The 22956-nt window shown below is 39.3% G+C and overlaps 1 protein-coding gene across 6 annotated transcripts in view; it reads right to left on the reverse strand.

The window, feature by feature from the left end:
- The window catches only part of LOC127851145 (cilia- and flagella-associated protein 47-like), a 68375-nt gene continuing 45419 nt past the window's right edge, over positions 1 to 22956 (reverse strand). For all 6 annotated transcript variants that reach the window (XM_052384729.1, XM_052384725.1, XM_052384728.1 and 3 more), the window contains 19 exons: positions 22462 to 22732; positions 21435 to 21689; positions 21045 to 21184; positions 17047 to 17169; positions 15476 to 15608; positions 14933 to 15138; positions 14067 to 14210; positions 13591 to 13709; positions 13069 to 13272; positions 11474 to 11794; positions 10984 to 11091; positions 10414 to 10630; positions 9277 to 9433; positions 7775 to 8009; positions 6782 to 7050; positions 5305 to 5476; positions 4698 to 4859; positions 3933 to 4101; positions 1 to 2000 (listed from right to left, as the gene is read on the reverse strand). In XM_052384729.1, the coding sequence (XP_052240689.1) occupies positions 1782 to 2000; positions 3933 to 4101; positions 4698 to 4859; positions 5305 to 5476; positions 6782 to 7050; positions 7775 to 8009; positions 9277 to 9433; positions 10414 to 10630; positions 10984 to 11091; positions 11474 to 11794; positions 13069 to 13272; positions 13591 to 13709; positions 14067 to 14210; positions 14933 to 15138; positions 15476 to 15608; positions 17047 to 17169; positions 21045 to 21184; positions 21435 to 21689; positions 22462 to 22732 (3624 nt within the window). In that variant the 3' untranslated portion in view covers positions 1 to 1781. The remainder of the gene's footprint in view (positions 2001 to 3932; positions 4102 to 4697; positions 4860 to 5304; positions 5477 to 6781; positions 7051 to 7774; positions 8010 to 9276; positions 9434 to 10413; positions 10631 to 10983; positions 11092 to 11473; positions 11795 to 13068; positions 13273 to 13590; positions 13710 to 14066; positions 14211 to 14932; positions 15139 to 15475; positions 15609 to 17046; positions 17170 to 21044; positions 21185 to 21434; positions 21690 to 22461; positions 22733 to 22956) is intronic.

The raw sequence follows: 22956 nt of genomic DNA on the forward strand, positions 1-22956 counted from the left end.
AAGTGTTACATTACATTTATTATAGATGTACAGTATATCTTTTCCACATTAAAATAACATGTCATCAACAATTGATGTCATGTCAAATATTCTTTTTGCCAACTGACATGAAAGTTCTCAAGTCAGCCGAATGTTTGTATTGACATCTCAGTTTTTCTATTATAAGCGATATGCAGAAACTGATGATGCCATTAGTAAACACAGCTTCTAATGATGGCATCTTGAATAACAGTCATTGTTGGTAGAAAACAGACATATAATAAAGAGTAACACACACTGTTTTCCATAAAGGAAGGAGTTATTGCGTCCTTATTAAAGTACACAAGTACATTGACAAACTGTATAAAACCTGTACAAAGAATTGTGATAATAATGTATTACAATTATTTGAAAACAGAATTATCAAGACATCTTTTGTTGATTGGTTTTAACCAAGGACTATAGACAAGGATGGTATTAGTCATAAAAAACAATGGTGTGTCAATAAATGTTTATTTTTAAAGTACAAGTCATTTTCTAGTAATGTTTTGCACAGAAGAAACTTTTCAGAAAAGAACCCCACAACAGCTATACACGTTCAAAGTAAACACCTTTTATAAAAAATATACAACAGTTTAGTAAGCATTTGAGCCATCTCTGGGAAAACCCGGGATTAATGCATATGGGTGAAGTATCCTTGAAGATTAGCCTGTGCAGTCTGCACGGGCTTAGTTCAAACAACACTTTTAGCTTCTATGGATGATACTTTACAAACATGCATTACGTCTGATGTTCACAGAGTGCGGCTTATTTGTATTTCTGATAGCATCTGTTTCCAAACACAATGTCATGTAATAGAAGTAGAAACAAAGAGTGCTTTAAATAAATGAATACGTAAATTTGTTCATACCAAAGTAACAAATAATAGGTATGTCAATACATAAAATATACATGTTGCAGAAGTCACACTATGTATCACAGACTGATAAAATACTGTTAAACAATAACAGCACATAATAACAAACATACATAAAAATACACATGGTATCCAAGTTGTTATTTTAACACCCAAGTAAATAGAAAACCAACCAATCCAAGCAAATGTTACACTTATCATCATAATTTGTGTCACTTCATAGATTTCTATCACTGAAGCAGAGTTGCCATTGTTGTTGACATTGGGTTGTCTTTAGGAAAAAATATTTGGTATCATGGCATGGTGGGCCCTTTACTGACAAACAACAAATTCTCACACAATCTAAATATCAATTTTACGGCAATCTGCTTAAAATTACAATCTTGTACCAAAGTGTAAGAACCTTTCCCTACTTCACACAAACCTTGCACGCTAATACACAGAACGGCTCATTTTGCGCATTCAATAACACAAGCTTCACAGATTGCAATGCATACTTTTGGCTTTCAATGATCCGAAAAGAGCTAAATAGTTAATACATTCATATTTTGACATTTCATAAAATGGTTATGCTTTTTCTTTCATCAAAACGTTCTCTCATCACATTCATTTTTTTTCCAAAAGACAGCACAATAACATAAAGTATCTGAATGGATTTAATTTTAATATTATAATTATTGAATTTAATGACAAATATATTATTCATAACCAAATAATAGCATCATTTAAAATTCAACAAACAAAAATATTAAATACATAAAAAAAAAACATTTTAATCACAGGTTTCAAATGCATGGTTACATAATACTATGCCATATAAATATACTTCAAACAAAACGCAGTGAAACAGCTGTTCTCATTTTTTTACAAAAGTCATTTATTCGCCTCACGCCATTTTCACCCTGTGCAAAATGGGAGCCCCTTTAATAGGAGAGCTGACTGCTGTGGTCTTGAGCCTGATATTGTCCAGTATGTAGTTGGTTCTCTCCCTTCTCATCCGGGGGTCGGGGTGGGGTCCCTTCATAGGGCGGGAGGAGATTCCCCGGGGTGGGGCATATTCCGGCAACACTCCTCGCACATTGTAGCTCCACTGCATCTCTGGGGTCTGCATGGGGAATGGGACGTATGTCAGATTACAAAATAGTCATACATTTGGGCTGTGCTCTGTAAAAAAGGGGTTTACTGCATGTGCCTTAAGGGTCGTCCCAGATTGTCCCTAATCAGGGACAACACTTTCCACCTAAACGAGACTTTCTTTAAACAAAAAAATACCATAAAAGCCGAAAGTGTTGTCCCTGATTAGACAGCACAATCTGGGACGACACTTTACGCACATGCATTAAACCCCCTTTTTTACAGAGCAAGGCCCATTTGTTGAATGATTTTTTTTTTAATACAACTAGTTTGCAGTGAAACAGATTTATTTTACGATGGAAACCTCTTTTGCAGAATTCGTCTGAAGCAATAAATACTGCAATAACAAGAATATAGTATTGCAACATTCTGAAAAAAAACATCAAGAATTGAATTAATTAGGAATTGCTGAATCATTGTTTCTTTAACATTAATCTTTGGTCCTACTTTATCCAATTTCTATTAAATTTGGGGGAAATCTGAATAAATATAGGGTCAAAACTTTGTTTTTTTACATTTATTATAAACTCATGGCAAATTCATGATACATTTAATCCCACAGTATTTCTTTCACCATTCTCCAAACCAGATATAAAAAAAAATTAGTCAATGTTTGCATCATTTCCTCCCAGACCTGATTTAAACCCTGCAGGCAGCAACAAATTGTATCAAAAACGCATCCAACATGCTCCACAGTAAACACCTCTGACTTCAAATTATAACATGAAGCGGGCCTCCGTCTGGGAAAACTTAGCTTAATGCATGTGTGTAAAGAAGTATCCCAGATTAGCCTGCGCAGACTGTACAAGCTATTCAAGGATGGCACTTTCCGCTTTTATTTAATTTTCATTTAAAGGAAGTTTCTTCTAAAAGAAAATCCAGTCTAGAAGGAAAGTGTTAGCCTGTCCAGACTGCATCTGGCTCATCTGGGACAACACTTTAGGCACATGCATTAGGAAAGTGTCATCCCTGATTAGCCTGTCCAGACTGCATCTGGCTCATCTGGGACAACACTTTAGGCACATGCATTAGGAAAGTGTCATCCCTGATTAGCCTGTCCAGACTGCATCTGGCTCATCTGGGACAACACTTTAGGCACATGCATTAGGAAAGTGTCATCCCTGATTAGCCTGTCCAGACTGCATCTGGCTCATCTGGGACAACACTTTAGGCACATGCATTAGGAAAGTGTCATCCCTGATTAGCCTGTCCAGACTGCATCTGGCTCATCTGGGACAACACTTTAGGCACATGCATTAGGAAAATGTCATCCCTGATTAGCCTGTACAGACTGCATCTGGCTCATCTGGGACAACACTTTAGGCACATGCATTAGGAAAGTGTCATCCCTGATTAGCCTGTCCAGACTGCATCTGGCTCATCTGGGACAACACTTTAGGCACATGCATTAGGAAAGTGTCATCCCTGATTAGCCTGTCCAGACTGCATCTGGCTCATCTGGGACAACACTTTAGGCACATGCATTAGGAAAGTGTCATCCCTGATTAGCCTGTCCAGACTGCATCTGGCTCATCTGGGACAACACTTTAGGCACATGCATTAGGAAAGTGTCATCCCTGATTAGCCTGTCCAGACTGCATCTGGCTCATCTGGGACAACACTTTAGGCACATGCATTAGGAAAATGTCATCCCTGATTAGCCTGTACAGACTGCATCTGGCTCATCTGGGATAACACTTTAGGCACATGCATTAGGAAAGTGTCATCCCTGATTAGCCGGTACAGACTGCATCTGGCTCATCTGGGAAAACACTTTAGGCACATGCATTAGGAAAGTGTCACCCCTGATTAGCCTGTCCAGACTGCATCTGGCTCATCTGGGACAACACTTTAGGCACATGCATTAGGCCCTGTGTTCACAGAACGCAGCTCAATTGGTTACCTGGACAACCAGTTTTCCTGTGTAGATCTTGCCGTACACTGCCGGACAGAAGCTTATGCGGATCAGCGTGCCGCTGCTGCCCAAGGGAAGTAACTCCCCACTAGCAGGGGCCACGGAGAATTCAGGGTCACTACCCGCAGTGAAGTATGCACTGTACGCCATCGGATACCTGTACACAGGACATATGCATATTATGCAGTTATCTATCAATATGTTGATGAATATTACAGCTGAATTGTTTTTACCTAAAACAAATGTAAGTTACTTAAATCATTGGTGTACAAGAAGTTAGTGGACATTATGAATCAAGGACAGGTAATGCTTTTAAGCAGAATTAATTATGAATTTTAATTGTTTACAATTAATAAAAAGCTTCGAGGAACAATTAACCTTTCCAATATTGTATCTGTATTCTTACAATTATAAGTGAAGTTTAGTTTTGTGTTAAAAAAGTTATCAATCAAAATAACAAATATGGGTAGAGCAACGTGTTCAGGAAAATATTAGGACAGCATTAACATCAATAAAATGGGCCTCGTTCTGGGAGAACTGGTCTTTATGTATGCACATAAAGTGTTGTCCCAGGTTAGCCTGTGAAGTCTGCACAGGCTTATCAGTGACATTTTCCGCCTAAATTGGACTTATGCTAAGAGAAGTGTTGTCCCTTATTAGCCTGTGCAGACTGCACATGCAAATCTGGGATGACACATGCATTAAGCCTCATTTTCAAAGAACGCAACTCTAATGTGTTCCAATAAGACTTACTTGGTTTGACTGGTGAGCCTGAAGCCCACGAAGGAGGCCTGGTCGAGCCCCGTGGCCTCGATATCCAGCACGTCGTCCACAGGCGGCTCCAGGGCCAGGAACCTGATGGGGAACTTCCAGACCCCGCCCTGGGACGCCTTCACCTCCAGGGTCACACCGTGACTGAATGAACACAAGAATGGAAATGTGAAAGTCTCATTAAAGGGTATTACTGGAATGACAAGCTGAATCACAAGGCCATATCAATTGAATATCAGATATGATAATATTTACAGTTTTGTTCATGTTGAGCTTATTCCCTCTAATTTAATTCAAATGTTCTGTGAAGGACCCATGACATTAGTACACAACACAATTTAATTTACTAGATACGAAGGAATCTGGTGAGGAATTACAGAAAATACAGTTGAACACAGTGATTTTGATAAAAGCTATTTTTAAGGACAATAATACATGTTTTCTACTATATATGCAAGCCGTTTGTTTTTAAACTTATCAATGTGAGACTCAATCTGTACTTAAATCTACCGTACAATTTGAATGCAGCCTGATGCAGCCTGTACCATTCAATCAAGTACACCCATTTTACACATGTACACCCACTTACTCCATGGTCCTAAAGGGGTTGAAGATGACGTTGAAGACCAGGACCACGAGTCCCGAGGTGGAGTCTCGGTGCTGGCGTACCAGCTTGAGAGCCACACAGTTCTGGAGGTCCTCCCGGGCGTTGCTGTCCTTGTACGCCAGGTCATAGAGGAACTCTTCAGCTGTGGCCAGGGCTGGACAAGATAGGAATAGAATGCTGAATCAATAAATTAATGGGGGACTTTTGATTAGCCTGTGCCTGCATAGGCTAATCTGGGAGGATAGTTTACGGACATGCATTAATCCAGTTCAGTAGGTCCTCCCGGACGCCGCTGAACTTGTACGTGAGGTCAGACATGAACTCCTCAGCTGTCGCCAGAGCTGGACAAGACACAAATAGAATGAGTCTTGCTATAAGAAAACAGGGCTTACCCCTTTCCCACTTATATACGTATTTTGACATGTTTGTAGTCTCTTAGAAAGTTATATTTAATTGAAGACCTTTCTTATTCAGTTAGTCAAGTTTTAAAGGATTCATTTCCAACCCTTAGATACTGATGAGCAGCAAACAGCAAACAGCAAAAACCTGAACAGACTGCTAGTTACTCGCAGGCTGTTGTGGCTTTATGCTGTTTGCATATAGCAATTTTCACTTTGCCTCTGAGTGGGAAAGGGTTAATGCATGTGAATTTTGCATTTAAAGAAGGTCTCTTATAAATAAACATTCAGTGTAGACAGAAAGTGTTGACCTTGATTAGCCTGTGAGGACTGCACATGAAAAACTGCTGCATTCTGCATGTGTGTCAAGTGTTGTCATCCCCCTTTTTGATCAATTATTCATCTTAAAATACTAGTTTACTTAAATTAAGTCACTGCGACCTGATAAAACATGTCTAAATTTAAAATTAGTTTACACATGTGAGCATGTTGTTGCACTTTGAAGTAATGAATATTTTGTATAAAAAGTTGGAGAAGAATTTAAAAATATTTATAACAAAAACTGGTCAGGTCTGAAATAATTGGAATATTATTTCCTGCTTGATGTTAAATTAATTAAAACTATGGATACCAGTTATTTACTTGCTATGAATAATAAACTTAATATCACATGCACATAAAAAAAAAAAAAAGCTGTCACCATAGGATGACTTATGCCCCCTATAAACGCTTGATAGAAGTTATGAGATTTTTTTAAAACCTAAACGCAGATTTCAAAACCTAAACGCGGACCCTAAGTTCAAGGTCAAGGTCACAGGGGTCAAAATTTGTGTGCGTAAGGAAAGACCTTGTCCATATACACATGCATGCCAAATATGAAATTGCTATCTGAAGCGACATAGAAGTTATAAGCATTTTTCGAAACCTAAACGCAAAGTGTGACGGACATACGGACGGACAGATGGACGGACAGTCCGATCACTATATGTCCTCCTTTGGGGGCATAAAAAATAATAAATGTAAAATATAAACTAAATATGTCACATGAAACTGGTGCCTACTTTCTCCAACCACGATTCCATCAGGAAGTTTTGGCGACTCATTCTTTGGTGTGACAGATCTCGCGTAGATAGACTTCATGGGCCGCGAGGTCACCGGGGCAACCCCTGCCAGCGTGACCTCTAGCCTCTCCTCTAGGCGGTCTCGGGCCTGGCACTCGATGACCGCACCATAGGACTCCTTGATTGGTTGGGACTCGGGGATGCCCTGTATGGGGAACACCCAGCGGACCTCTCGGATCCCTTCACTGCCTGTACGGGACAGCTGGTATCTGGAATAGGCAATAGGATTGTAACAAGTGTAAAACTCATTCCCTGTTAACTCCTGTAAGATTTTGCATTTGAACGAGAGACCATAGTTTATCTTTTTATCATACACCCACTGTTATCTTAATTTTGCAACCAATATAAATTCTATTCAATTATACAATATGAAAAACCATATTGGCTACTAGTGTTTTCTATTTCAGAATAATGTGAGTGGCTGAACTTCTTTCTATGTCACAACAGATTTTTAAGCCACTTAAATCCTATTGTCATTCTGCTAAAAACATTGTTTACCAGACATAAAAATAGACCATGATTTTCTTGGGGTGGATAGAAATAATAAGTTCAAACTGTTACATAATAAATTAAATGTTTTGAGAACTTGCATTAGTCACGCTGGTTGAGTAAGGTAACATTTCACACAACTTTACACAACCAACTTGACTGATACAAGTTTTAAGAAAACCAAGCTTATATAAGCCAAGTGCGTAAAGTGTCGTCCCAGATAAGTGTGAGTAGTCCGCACAGGCTAATCAGGGACAACATTTTACACCTAAACTGGATTTTTGTTTAGAAGAGACTTCCTATTAACGGAAAATTCCATAAAAGCGGAAAGTGTCTTCCCTGATTAGCCTGTGCAAACTGCGCAGGCTAATCTGGTATGACACTTTAAACACATGCATTTAACCAGGTTTCCCAGACCAAGGCTCATATAACATTGCTACCTACCCCTGGCTGTCCCTGGGAGCGTACGCCCACCGGCCCCCGTCCTCCCGTGTCACAACCACCGTGCACACCGCCTCAAACATCTTCATCTCAGTTGGTGCAAAGCACACAGGGATGTCCAGTGTTGACTTGGGGCCCACACGGATCCCAGCCTTGCGTTTGAGCAACAGGCAGAACGGGGATTCAGTGTCTGCGTCCGTCACACCGTTCATCACCTCCTCCAGGGTGGTGTTCTTGTCTACAGGTAACAACAACAACAAGTTTGTAGTGGAGATTGTTAGTCAAGAAGCTAATTAGGGGCGACACTTTCTGCATTAATGGAATTTTTGTTTAAATAAAGTTTATAATAAATAAAAAATAAGTTTAAGCATAAAGTATCGTCACGCATTAGCCTGAGCAGACTTCACAGGCTAATCTGGGACTACATTTAACGCACATGCATAAAGCCAAGTTTTCCCAGAATGATGCTGAAATCTACCACTCACCTCTAAGCATGACCTCACAGAGTACGGGGCTGTCCATGGGGTTCCTGAAATCTACCACTCACCTCTAAGCATGACCTCACAGAGTATGGGGCTGTCCATGGGGTTCCTGAAATCTACCACTCACCTCTAAGCATGACCTCACAGAGTACGGGGCTGTCCATGGGGTTCCTGTCTACCACTCACCTCTAAGCATGACCTCACAGAGTACGGGGCTGTCCATGGGGTTCCTGAAATCTACCACTCACCTCTAAGCATGACCTCACAGAGTATGGGGCTGTCCATGGGGTTCCTGAAATCTACCACTCACCTCTAAGCATGACCTCACAGAGTACGGGGCTGTCCATGGGGTTCCTGTATACCACTCACCTCTAAGCATGACCTCACAGAGTACGGGGCTGTCCATGGGGTTCCTGAAATCTACCACTCACCTCTAAGCATGACCTCACAGAGTATGGGGCTGTCCATGGGGTTCCTGAAATCTACCACTCACCTCTAAGCATGACCTCACAGAGTACGGGGCTGTCCATGGGGTTCCTGTCTACCACTCACCTCTAAGCATGACCTCACAGAGTACGGGGCTGTCCATGGGGTTCCTGAAATCTACCACTCACCTCTAAGCATGACCTCACAGAGTATGGGGCTGTCCATGGGGTTCCTGAAATCTACCACTCACCTCTAAGCATGACCTTACAGAGTACGGGGCTGTCCATGGGGTATCTATCACTCACCTCTAAGCATGACCTCAAAGAGTACGGGGCTGTCCATGGGGTTCCTGAAATCTACCACTCACCTCTAAGCATGACCTCACAGAGTACGGGGCTGTCCATGGAGTTCCTGTCTACCACTCACCTCTAAGCATGACCTCACAGAGTACGGGGCTGTCCATGGGGTTCCTGAAATCTACCACTCACCTCTAAGCATGACCTCACAGAGTATGGGGCTGTCCATGGGGTTCCTGCACTCACCTCTAAGCATGACCTCACAGAGTAAGGGGCTGTCCAGCTGAAATCTACCACTCACCTCTAAGCATGACCTCACAGAGTACAGGGCTGTCCATGGGGTTCCTGAAGGGGATGATGAGGGTCGTGTTGGAGCCTGCCACCGTGAACACACTCACTGGGTCCTGGGTCTGGGGCAGCAGGCCGGTACCTGACGCCACAAACACCCACTCTCCAAGCTGGGAACAAAAGAACATACAGTAGAAGTGGGGGTATACACAAACACCCACTCTCCAAGCTGGGAACAAAACAACATACAGTATCATTGGGGGTTATATAGTGGATGGATAAATGAAACATGGTTTTATTTTTTAATGGAGAACACAAATAGCATATAATTTCAGAATTAAAACAAGAGCTGTGTTTGTGAAACCCCTACTGAACTTTGAAGCCGCACAGCAGCAGAAAAATATTAAGTCCAAAGCCAATTACTTTGCAAAACAATCAATGGACCGGAACAAAACTCAGACTTGATCTGTTAGTTATGCAGGTAGACTCACACACCAAAACTCAGGTAAATATGTGAAAGCCTCTAGGAAATATACTTAGGAATCAGAAAATTTCAAACCGATGGACTGACAGTGTAACTGCTATATGCAACCCTTCTGGGGGTACAATGTATAACAATTACTTCAATGAGATACATCATTATTCTGGTCAATACACTGAGTTAATGGTTTGAAACAAACAATTAATCATATAGCCAAATATAAACCAGATCTTGTAAGATCTGCATTTCATAATTTATCATCATTTAAGGAATAACAAAATACATAATATTGTTTTAAAGATATAAGCAACATTATTGACCTTGACCTTTTAACAAACTCAAGGTTTCCATACAGACTTCTCTGAAGCATACAAATATAATATTTATCACATAATTACATACAAGTTTTGTCAAACACTGTAATAGAACTTTAAGCCCTACACTGTGAAATTGATGCCTAATGCATGTGCATAAAGTGTTGTCCCAGACTAGCCTGTGAATTCTTCACAGGCTAATCCTGGAAAACACTCCATATATAAGCATTAAACCTTTTCTCCAAAAATACGGCTAAAATGTTTCTACAGTGTTTTAAAAAACTAGTAAGTTATTTTATAATAAATATTATATCTTATTTCCAAGAACACGGTTCATTTTTACAATAAAACGTACCTGTTCACTAAGGAAGGTGATCTTGGCGAAGTGGTCCCCCTCTCCAAGGGTGGAGGGCATAAAGTGGAGGGGCACCTCCATCTTGGAGTGTGGGGCCAGCACAAGGGGCCGCTCGTTGTCCCTCTCAAGGGAGAAGTTGTTGGTGTTTGACAGGCTGGGGACCAGCTCCAGGGTCTCATCTGTCGGGTTGTCCAGGTGGATGTTCTGTTTGGTCCATCTGCAGGCAGAAAGTGTTATTTTGTTTCACAATCTTCGGAGCATGATGAAATATCACACAGAAATTCATAATAAATTTCAATTGGAAAACTACCTTATAAATTGAACATAATAAAATGGGTAATAACTTGAGAAATTAAAAGGGTTTATAAATTGCACAGGCTTATCAGACTAATCAGGGATAATTTCTCCTTAACTGGATTTAGCTCAAAAGATACTTCCATGAAACAACAAATACCATACAAGCAGAACTGGTCCTCCTTTGGACAACTTTTTACGCACATGTATTAAGCCCAGTTTTCCCAGAACAACGTTTAACTGACAATGGCTAGTTTAAAGATCCTGACTACGTACCTGCCGAGCTCACACTCCAGGTGGGGAAGGGTTGTCTGGGAAGGAGACTCAGCTGACAGCTTCAGCATGTACCAGAACTCACCCACCAGGTCATGGTAGAATATCAGACTGAAATCATAACAGGGCAGTCAGAACCGGGGGTGAAGCAGCTTTTTTATATATTATATAGAAACTGTATAATTTGTCCTATTTCATCATATTAGGTATTCAACACATATTTTTTTTATAAAATCATTCAAATCATATTAGTTCTCAAAAGTTCTTGTTCTTCCCAAGAATCCCCCCCCCCCCCAAACAAGTCCTAATAATATTCTTCAAATAAAAAATAACTATGCTTGTTTTGCTGACACACAAAGTCTGAATAAGTCAAAAATGATCAAACCATGGATGTTAAATATTCAAAGTATAACAATGGGTGTAAATTTTCAAACATATTGCCAATATTTACAACAAACAATAATTCCAGCACCTAACACAATACTCCACCCACCTTCCTTTAGTCTGACCAATCACAGCAGGGGCATACTGCAGAGTGTACACATCCTTTGAGCCCGCTGGCAGTGTAATAGACGAAGGTCCCGCAAGGTGGCGTCCCTCGATGGTTGCCTCCAACGTGATGTCATCCTGTGTGGGGTTACGCACAATCACCTCCAGGAGCTGACGTTTCTGGCATGCGCATGTCACCTCGATGATGCGTTCTGGCGCCCCTGGTTTCACATGGATCTCCAGAGAGTACCAGACGCGGTAACCATAGAATTGACGCGTCTCATCGTCCTCGTCTGGCATCTCATCACCGTCACTGTCAACCTCACTGTGGTGAAAAACATCATGAGTACTCAGATACACCTTTAGAAGATAGTCCCTTAGAAAATCACATTGAAATTTAAACCTTTCTTACTAGATTCAAATAGTTAAGCCTTAATTTCAGACCCTAAGATACAGATGAGCAGCGAACAGCATTAAACCTTAGACTCCGAGTCACTCATAGGTTGTTCTTGATTCATGCTAGTCAAAAATAGACATTTTCACTTCGGATCTGAGTGGGAAAGAGTTAAACCATTTTATTATATACCTGTTTAATGCTTTTAACAAAATACAGGTTGTATCAATCGTTTAAATAAAAAATCCCGTATTAAGCTACTCGCTGTTTCCAATTCCGTATTACCATACTAGCCGGACTACTTCGACCCATTTAATGATGTCACATTACACGCACCAAAAATAGAAATATTTTATATTACGAAATATATTATGTAGTACATCGTGTGACGTCATTTCTGTGACAAAACACAATAGTTTTATCTAAACTCTGTAAGGACATGTCGGATGTGGTGTTTTTTAACAAACTCTCGTGGCTTGTGCTATTTCGCATCACACTCGAGGCTCCGCCTCTCGTGTGATGCGTCATCACACAAGCCACTCGAGTTATACAAACTCTTGGAACAATTGACTAGCGTAATATTCCGTATGTATCTCATACATCAGAATTTGCTATTCTGATAGTATTCTTTGAAAAAAATGCAAGAAAATGCTGATTCTAGAAATTCAGCAGAAGACATTTTAGCAGACGACAAATTCCCAGCATGCAAAGGGTTAATTCATAAGTGATCACAGAAATAACTATCATGAGAGTCACAGCCACAAGTGAAAGTATTTATGTTTTATGACAATGAGTAGATAAAAAAGATAATCTACCAAACCAATAGATTTTCTTTTCTTATGCTTTTCCATTTTTTTTTCTTTAAAGATGTTAAACTTGAGAATTTTGCAGGAATAATAATGTCATTACGTCTAAATAACAATACAACAATGTCATTTCATGGTAAAAAAGAAAGTTATCAATAATTTTCTCTTTTTTTCTCACTGTTTGAAATAGTTAATGACTAGCTTTAAACGACAGATATTTTGTTTTCAACAACAGGAAAGCATAAAATACAAATTATGGCACTGAAAAAATGGAACGATAGCAAAAGCATCAAAGTGGACTGTAAAGCAAATACACATTTTTCATTATAAACCCCAAACAAACCACACTGAACTTACACGACAGGGTTCTTGCCAGCAAACAACCCACACTGAACTTACACGACAGGGTTCTTGCCGGCGATGAAGGCTATGACTCCATTGAAGACCCCACGTCTCACAGGCGCTATATTTATACGATACATGACCTGCTTGCCAGCCAACACAGTCACTGATTGGTCACCCGTGACAATGGGGAGGTCAGATTCCACTCTGTAGCACAACTTCTTGTGCGTCACATTTGGTATCTTCAGGTCATAGGTTAAACTGAAGAAAACAGATTCAGGTGGTGTGCATTAAAATAATTTTATAGTATGCACACAGAATGTTTTACATGGACGAGAATAGGCCTTTTTTGAATCAGATCATACAAAGATCTTAGTACATGTAATAATAATGATAGTTTTAGTAATTTCATACATAATGGATAAATTTCTCAAACTTACAATTAAAACAATTTGAAGATCTCAGGTTTATTGAATGTGTTGGCTTAGCTTAATTAACACATAAAACTGTAGACAAATATCTGGTAGTGATAATAATGTTTGTATGCATTCCAAGACAGGTTTATAGTGTGCTACTCACGCTTTGTGGACCTGTGACTTGAGCACGATGTGTTCAAGGGCGAGGGGTTTCTCTGCCGTCCCACTGAGCTGGAACACGTGTTCTGTGCCATCCTCGGTGTTCAACAACACCAGCTTGCCCTGTGCAGAGGAGAGAAGCATGAAGTGTGTGTGCAGATGGTCTTGGATTGTGCACAATGACTTCAGTGATTATGTAAGTGATAACAATGTTGTATACACATTATAACATCAACTGAGAATACATATTTATTATAGTAGGCATCAAAATTGCCACATTTTCTAAAAAACATTTTTGTTATAAATAAAAAAAATAATAATAATACGCCTGTTGGCAATTTGACAAGCTAATTGTCAATACTAATAATAAATAGTTAACCAACATACTATTAAATAGTACCAACATTTCAAGGATAAGTCAACACAAACATAAATAATTGCTAAGAAGAGAGAAGCATATGAAAGCCCGCTACAACATACATTAACAGGAATCTCGTTCTGAGGTCGGAACACGAGCGGATACTTTGTGGTTTGGAAGGCCTTGGCCAGGATGGAGCGGGGCCCGTGGAACCCTGTACCTGTGATGGTAGCCTTCAGGGGCCAGTCACTGGTTGTCATGTTTACCTGGAAATCATAGATGCATGTGCGTAAAGTGTCATCCCAGATTAGCCTGTGCAGTCCTTACAGGCTAATCCGGCACAACACTTTCCGACTAGACTGGATTTTCGTTAAGAAAAGAATTTCTTTAATAAATGACAAATTCCACTAAGAGGGCAGTGTTGTCCATGATTAGCCTGTGCTGAATCCACAGGCTAATTTGAGATGACACTTAAGGCACATGTATTAAGCCCAGTCTTCCAAGAATGCGGCTCATTTGTTCCAAAGTTATTTCTCCGACGATTCAAGTTGATAAGTTATTTAGTGCAATAATGTGCTGTTCAAATGTAAACCCTTAATTGTTGAATTCAATCTCAGATTGATTTGTATCTACCAGGTAAGTAATATGTGGAGTCTGAGAAAAAGAGAGCACTACTACAGCCTCTGTGAATGTGAATAGTCTTTAATTTCACCTTTCTTTATATCTTTGCCTATAAAAATCAAAGTTCATATGTTGGACATATGTGAGAATTATGTTTTGTTAGACTGTTTTAGTTTGATATTTCATAATCACAAAGCAAGGCAATGTCTCCTTTTCACAAAAAGTGTTTTATTTTTACAAACAGTTTGTTGGTGTGACACTAGATTTAAATACCATTGAAATAAGCTTATAAATATATGCATTTATTTTAAAACGAAATGGGCATCATTAACAATAATTTCAACAACAACTACAACCCCATACATACTAGAGGTATTTCCTGTGTGACATTCTGGTGCACAGGTGCTGAGAACGCCAGCTCGGCGGTGCTGCCCTCCGGGTTGACGGTGCACTCGATACGGAAGACTCGCACGTCGTCCGGTCCTCGCAGGATGATCTGACACGGGTAGTGACCGGGCTCCTCCGCCAGGAACCGCACGGGAATGTCCAGACGACCGTGACGGTTCGGGGATGCTAAAATAATCAAGTTGTCATGTTTTTGTTAATGTTAAATAATCCAGTTGTCATGTTTTTGTTAATTTTGAATAATCCAGTTGTCATGTTTTTGTTAATGTTGAATAATCCAGTTGTCATGTTTTTGTTAATGTTGAATAATCCAGTTGTCATGTTTTTGTTAATGTTAAATATTTAAACCAAGTTGTCATGTTTTTGTATGCCATTTTATTTTGTTAAAGACTCTTGGCTTAAGTTGTTTAAGCCTTGCGCATAAACTTACATGAATTCAACACTAATTATGTATTCTCTAAATACATGTTCTGTTTACCACAGATACAGGTCAGAGTTCACCTACCAACGTAGACGTTCTTGCCTACAGGAGCACTGCGACTGCGGTCCCCAGACGGAGGGATGTAGAGTTTCTCAGGGAGCTTGTATTGGTGTGAGTCCACCTCAATGGTGTACGTCTGACCCTGGGGACGTCTCTCCTTTAACATGGTCATGTGACACGTTACAGAATTATCATATCAATTTTTAGCTTCAAACATTTGTTCCATCTTTAAATGTGCAGTGAAAAAAACAACAAAAAACAAATATTTGTTCCATCTTTAAATGTGCAGTGAAAAAAAAAACAAAAAACAAATATTTGTTCCATCTTTAAATGTGCAGTGAAAAAAAACAACAAAAAACAAATATTTGTTCCATCTTTAAATGTGCAGTGAAAAAAACAACAAAAAACAAATATTTGTTCCATCTTTAAATGTGCAGTGAAAAAAATAACACAAAACAAATATTTGTTCCATCTTTAAATGTTCAGTGAAAAAAACAACAAAAAACAAATATTTGTTCCAACTTTAAATGTTCAGTGAAAAAAACAACAAAAAACTAATATTTATTCCATCTTCAGATGTGCAGTGAAAAAAAAATAAATAAAAAAATGCATAAACGAAATGTATGTCAGCAGTATAATGACATTATTTTGTTTATGTTCATGAAATCAATCGATGTTAAGCATGTTTTCCACTGTTTCATGTTGAATTCTTTGCAAAATAATGAGAGAATAATTGAGGCACTGGTGGTTCAGTTCAACTGTTTCTTGTGGAATAAACTCATATGTATCCATCACTAACCTGGTAAGTGTGCTAGCATAGATGTACATTAAATGTTGCGTGCAAAATGTTAACCTTTCTTTGTACCAAAACAAGGGCTGTTTGTAAAACATGCATGCCCCCCATATGGGTTGTCAGTTGTAGTGGCAGCCTTTGTGTGAATACGTTTTTTGTCAATGTGCCTTTGACCTTTGACCTAGTGATATGCAAATCAATAGGGGTCATCTGCCAGTCATGATCAATGTACCTATGAAGTTTCATGATTATAGGCCTAATAATTCTTGAGTTATCATCAGGAAACCATTTTACTGTTTCGTGTCACTGTGACCTTGACTTTTGACCTAGTGACCTGAAAATCAAAAGGGGTCATCTGCCAGTCATGATCGATATACCTATGAAGTTTCAAGATCCTAGGCGTAAGCATTCTTGAGTTATCATCCGGAAACCATTTTACTGTTTTGAGTCACTGTGATCTTGACCTTTGACCTAGTGACCTGAAAATCAATAGGGGTCACTTGCCAGTCATGATCAATGTACCTATCAAGTTTCATGATCCTGGGCCTAAGCATTCTTGAATTATCATAAGGAAACCATTTTACTTTGTCGTGACTTAATAAAGACCTTTCTTAATAGTTTCAAGTTTTAAAGGCTTCATTCTGAACCCTTAGATACTGATGAGCAGCAAACAGCATAAAACCTGAACAGACTGTGAGTAATTCGAGGCTGTTATGATTTTATGCTGGTTGCATATAGCCATTTTCACTTGGCTTCTGAGAGAGAAAGAGTTTAACCATCTGAAGCGTTCTCCATTTCTTACTTGCGCCTGTTTGATGGCGGTCATGGGATCGCTAGAGAGCTTGGTGATGGTTTGTGCGGCTACGATGCTACTGTGCAGTGTTCCCGTGGCCATGCGTCGTGACAACTCGACGTTCGACATACGCTGCAACACACACGACACGCCCCGTGCAACCAAAGATCCAGAATGAGGGAGTTAAGTGTGAAAACAAGTACGATGACATGAATAGAGCCTGCAATAAGCTTGCAATAATTCAGTGCAAAACTGCTTTATCTGTTTAAAATTTGAGCTTCAATCTGGAAAAACTGAGCTACAGGCATGTGCTTAAAGTGTGAGCTTCAATCTGGAAAAAACTGAGCTACAGGCATGTGCTTAAAGTGTGGTCCAAGATTAGCCTGTGCACATGCTTATTAGGGACAACACTTTCTGGCTTAACTAGTTTTTTGTTTGGAACAGACGTCAATCAAATGAAAAATTCCAAAAAGTGGAAAATGTCGTCCCTGATTACCCTGTGCAGACTGACAAGGCCAATCTGGGACAACACTTTATGCAAATGCATTAAACCCTGTTTATTCAGAGCGTAGCTCATTACTATATCAGACACAATAGCTCATTACTATATCAGACACAATAGCTCATTAGTATATCAGACACAATAGCTCATTACTATATCAGACACAATAGCTCATTACTATATCAGACACAATAGCTCATTACTATATCAGATACAATAGGTCATTACTATATCAGACACAATAGCTCAACACTATATCAGACACAATAGCTCATTACTATATCAGACACAATAGCTCATTACTATATCAGACACAATAGCTCATTACTATATCAGACACAATAGCTCATTACTATATCAGACACAAAAGCTCATTACTATATCAGACACAATAGCTCATTACTATATCAGACACAACAGCTCATTACTATATCAGACACAATAGCTCATTACTATATCAGACACAATAGCTCATTACTATATCAGACACAATAGCTCATTACTATATCAGACACAATATCTCATTACTATATCAGACACAATAGCTCATTACTATATCAGACACAATAGCTCATTACTATATCAGACACAATAGCTCATTACTATATCAGACACAATAGCTCATAACTATATCAGACACAATAGCTCATTACTATATCAGACACAATAGCTCATTACTATATCAGACACAATAGCTCATTACTATATCAGACATAATAGCTCATTACTATATCAGACACAATAGCTCATTACTATATCAGACACAATAGCTCATTTCTATATCAGACACAATAGCTCATTACTATATCAGACACAATAGCTCATTACTATATCAGACACAATAGCTCATTACTATATCAGACACAATAGCTCATTACTATATCAGACACAATAGCTCATTACTGTATCAGACACAATAGCTCATTACTATATCAGACACAATAGCTCATTACTATATCAGACACAATAGCTCATTACTATATCAGACACAATAGCTCATTACTATATCAGACACAATAGCTCATTACTATATCAGACACAATAGCTCATTACTATATCAGACACAATAGCTCATTACTATATCAGACACAATAGCTCATTACTATATCAGACACAATAGCTCAACACTATATCAGACACAATAGCTCATTACTATATCAGACACAATAGCTCATTACTGTATCAGACACAATAGCTCATTACTATATCAGACACAATAGCTCATTACTATATCAGACACAGTAGCTCATTACTATATCAGACACAGTAGCTCATTACTATATCAGACACAATAGCATTTCACTGTTTGTGTATTAGGCTAGGAGCTATGTGCACTGCTTTTACAAGTGATAAAGTAAATTTGTCTTTTTTGTGCTATTTAAATATGATTTTAATAAAAGACAAAACAGTAAATAATTTATTGATAGTTCTGCTAAATAAAATTTGATAAAACAACCATCTTTTACAGACAACAATTAGTGAAAATTCACTGACATTTTATGACACAAACATATATACAAGTGTACAACAAGAAGTATAGATACTGACATATGCTGGGCTAAACTACATTTGGACTTGTTCTGGGAAAATTGGGCTTAATGCATTAGTGTAAAATTTCCTCCCAGATTAGCCTGTGATTTTTGCACAGGCTAATCAGGGAGGACATTTACCATTTTAATTCATTTTCGTTAAGGAGAGACTGCCTTAACAACAAATTTCCTTATAAGCTTAAAGTGTCTTCCCTGATTAGCCTGTGGTGACTGCACAGGCTCATCTGGGCAGACACTATGTACACGCATTAAGCCCCATTTTCCCAGAGCGAGGCTCATCAAGTTACCAGTACCAGATAGGGGTCCTGATGTGGCAACAATGACAGAATGCAACAGTTACCAGTACCAGATAGGGGTCCTGATGTGGCAACAATGACAGAATGCAACAGTTAACAGTACCAGATAGGGGTCCTGATGTGGCAACAATGACAGAATGCAACAGTTACCAGTACCAGGTAGGGGTCCTGATGTGGCAACAATGACAGAATGCAACAGTTACCAGTACCAGATAGGGGTCCTGATGTGGCAACAATGACAGAATGCAACAGTTACCAGTACCAGATAGGGGTCCTGATGTGGCAACAATGACAGAATGCAACAGTTACCCGTACCAGATAGGGGTCCTGATGTGGCAACAATGACAGAATGCAACAGTTACCAGTACCAGATAGAGGTCCTGATGTGGAAACAATGACAGAATGCAACAGTTACCAGTACCAGATAGGGTTCCTGATGTGGCAACAATGACAGAATGCAACAGTTACCAGTACCAGATAGGGGTCCTGATGTGGCAACAATGACAGAATGCAACAGTTACCAGTACCAGATAGGGGTCCTGATGTGGCAACAATGACAGAATGCAACAGTTGCCAGTACCAGATAGGGGTCCTGATGTGGCAACAATGACAGAATGCAACAGTTACCAGTACCAGATAGGGGTCCCTATGTGGCAACAATGACAGAATGCAACTTCATTCTAACAATAGCATTACTATCTAGCTTATGATAAATAATGTTCTTATGTATAAAGTTATATATTTATAGATAAGTTCATTATTATGTTTGTATTTTACTCAATTAAAATGGTGAGATATAACACAATACCATTGTTCAAAACAAGATTGTGTAGTAGCTATAAACATTTTTGTTCATCTTATAAAAGGTCAAACATGTCTTGTAAATATGGAAAACATACTATAGACATACTTAAGAGTTTGAAAAAATACAAGCTAAAAAATCAATACTTGAGTCATTTACAAACTGTTAAAAAAATGAAATAAATAAAGATGAACAAGCGATGAGTTTGTGAAACACTATGTCCCCATATATTTGACCTTTAAGGATGACCTTGACCTTTCACCACTCAAAATGTGCAGCTCCATGAGATATACATGCATGCCAAATATCAAGTTGCTATCTTCAATATTGCAAAAGCGTACATTAAATGAGCAATTTTGACCCATATATTTCACCTTTGACCTTGAAGAATGACCTTTACCTTTGACCACTCAAAATGTGCAGCTCCACGAGATACACATGCATGCCAAATATGAAGTTGCTATCTTCAATATTGCAAAAGTTATGACAAATGTTAAAGTTTGCACAAAAAAACAAACCAACCAACCAACAGAAAGGGCAAAAACAATATGTCCCCCACTATAGTGGTAGGGGACATAAAAATGACAACGAAACAACCTTATTGACACCCCCCAACAAAAAAATGCAAATGGTAATAATCAAGACAATAATGTAGAGTAAACAGTGCTGTAAACCCATACAAGTAAGTTGAGACAAAGGATGATAGATACAGGCATTTTAATTAGGATCAATACACGCAGAATATTCCATGGAGGGGACAGACATACTTAATACAAGGCCTTTACGTCTAAAAACCAAGTGGCAGGTGAAACCAGGACCAGGTGTGCCTTAACACTGGATCCTTTACTGGTACCAACCTGCTGTGATGCTAACATCAGTGCGCGCTCACGACTGTTGTTGTTGTAGGGTACGGTGAGGTTTTCCTGCAGTTCCTGACCCGCCTCACACTTCCAGTACACGACACGCTCATCTCCCCCAAACAGACCCTTCCCTGTACCTGAAATGAGGGGAGTTTAACCCTTGATATTTGGGTTTGATGGCAACTTAAGCCTCAGCTTGTAGGGAAACTCTTGATTCCGTTACCTCGGAAGAATCAGTACTTGGTACTTGACTTCTGTGATAATTTGCGATACAAGTTATGATTGCAACTTGTCCATACAACATTAGTCATGTCAGTTTGCAATATAAAAAGCTAAATTTTTATAGCAGACATATGAATCTAACCCGTGACAGTTCACTCAAATCACCTGCGGCAGCGGCGCTACTGATCCTCACGCTGTGCGCTGTCTTCACGAAGGGCACGATGTCAGGCAGTGGCAGTGTGGCCCGAGCCTCAATGCTGTACAGAAACTCCCCGACAGCCTCATTGAGGAAGATCACGGAGCACTGGCGCTCCCCGACGTTGAATGGCAGGAAGTGGATCTCCACGGTGGTACTGGCGGCCACATCCAGGTACACACTCGACACCGGGCTGTAGAATGCACTCATCTGGTTCTCATCATCTGCAACATGGTAGTTTTTTTTAATATTTTTTTTTGTTTCATTATCTTTAAACATTGCTTCAGTTTAATTGCTTCAAAACCTGAATAAAAGCCATAACAGCAGAAAGTGTTGTCCCTCATAAGCCTGTGGGAATTGCACAGGCTTATCTGAGACAACACTTTACGCACATGCATTTAGCCTTGTTAACACAAAGGGAGGCTCATACATAACATTGTTGTTGTTGCACTTATTTTTAAACCTGGCTTTAGCTTGATGGCTTCAAAAGCTAAAGGCTTGTTGAGACACTCTTGAGTCCATTTCCTGAATAGAACCAGTACTTGTAACCTAGGGGGATGTCTAGGGAATGCTCCCAGGGTGGGAATCAACGCCATGATATCATGATCACTAGGCCGTCACCATATCAATAACACCATCATGACCTGTCAAGTATGTTGCTATCATTTTGTATATATCTGTTATTCATATGTTTCTGTTCCTAAATTTCTTCATAAAAATTTCTTAAAAGATTATTTATGATTACATAAAAGTGAATTATTATAAAAGATAATATTAGAATATTCAAATACTTTAATAGCATACTATTTGAATACCAATTTTGTTATGGCCATGCCCTGCAATTATATGAGCCTCTTTCTAGGAAAACGGGACTTAATGCATGTGCAGACTGCACTGGCTAATCTGGGGCAACACTTTATGCACATGCATTTATCCCAGTTTTCCAAGAACAAGACTTATATAGTAAGACAAAACCCAAAGGGCCACAACTCTCACCATCTCTCTGCATCTGCAGCGTGTCCGCAATCTTTGGTGGCGGTGATGGGGGTGTCTCGGGCCTCACAATTCCCGAGTCGATCTTCGACTTAACACGCTTCTTCCTGCGTTCCCGCCGTTTCAAGATGGCCGCCTGTTTGCCTGGATCAAGAAGCGCCCCGCTAGCCTCGACCAAGACGATCCGGAATTCCCCGGCCTCAGCAAAAGGGTTGGTCACATCAATGTTGATTTTCTCCAGCTCATAGCAGGGTGATTCACACTGGATGACTTTCTGTGAATACACAGGGAGGGGTTGAGTAGTTCAACTTCAACCTTGTTATCCCATGATTTGGTCACATTTCAACTAAAGCTACTGAATATATAACATTTCTTATAAGAACAGGTGAATGTACAAACAGATTTAGACAGATAAAACATATAATAAACACATATGTACAAAGTATGAATTAACAAATCAACACTCATGAATGTTCTGACTTACCAGTGCATTACAAG

This window comes from Dreissena polymorpha, chromosome 11 (genome assembly GCF_020536995.1).
Source record: "Dreissena polymorpha isolate Duluth1 chromosome 11, UMN_Dpol_1.0, whole genome shotgun sequence".
Lineage (NCBI taxonomy): Eukaryota > Metazoa > Mollusca > Bivalvia > Myida > Dreissenidae > Dreissena > Dreissena polymorpha.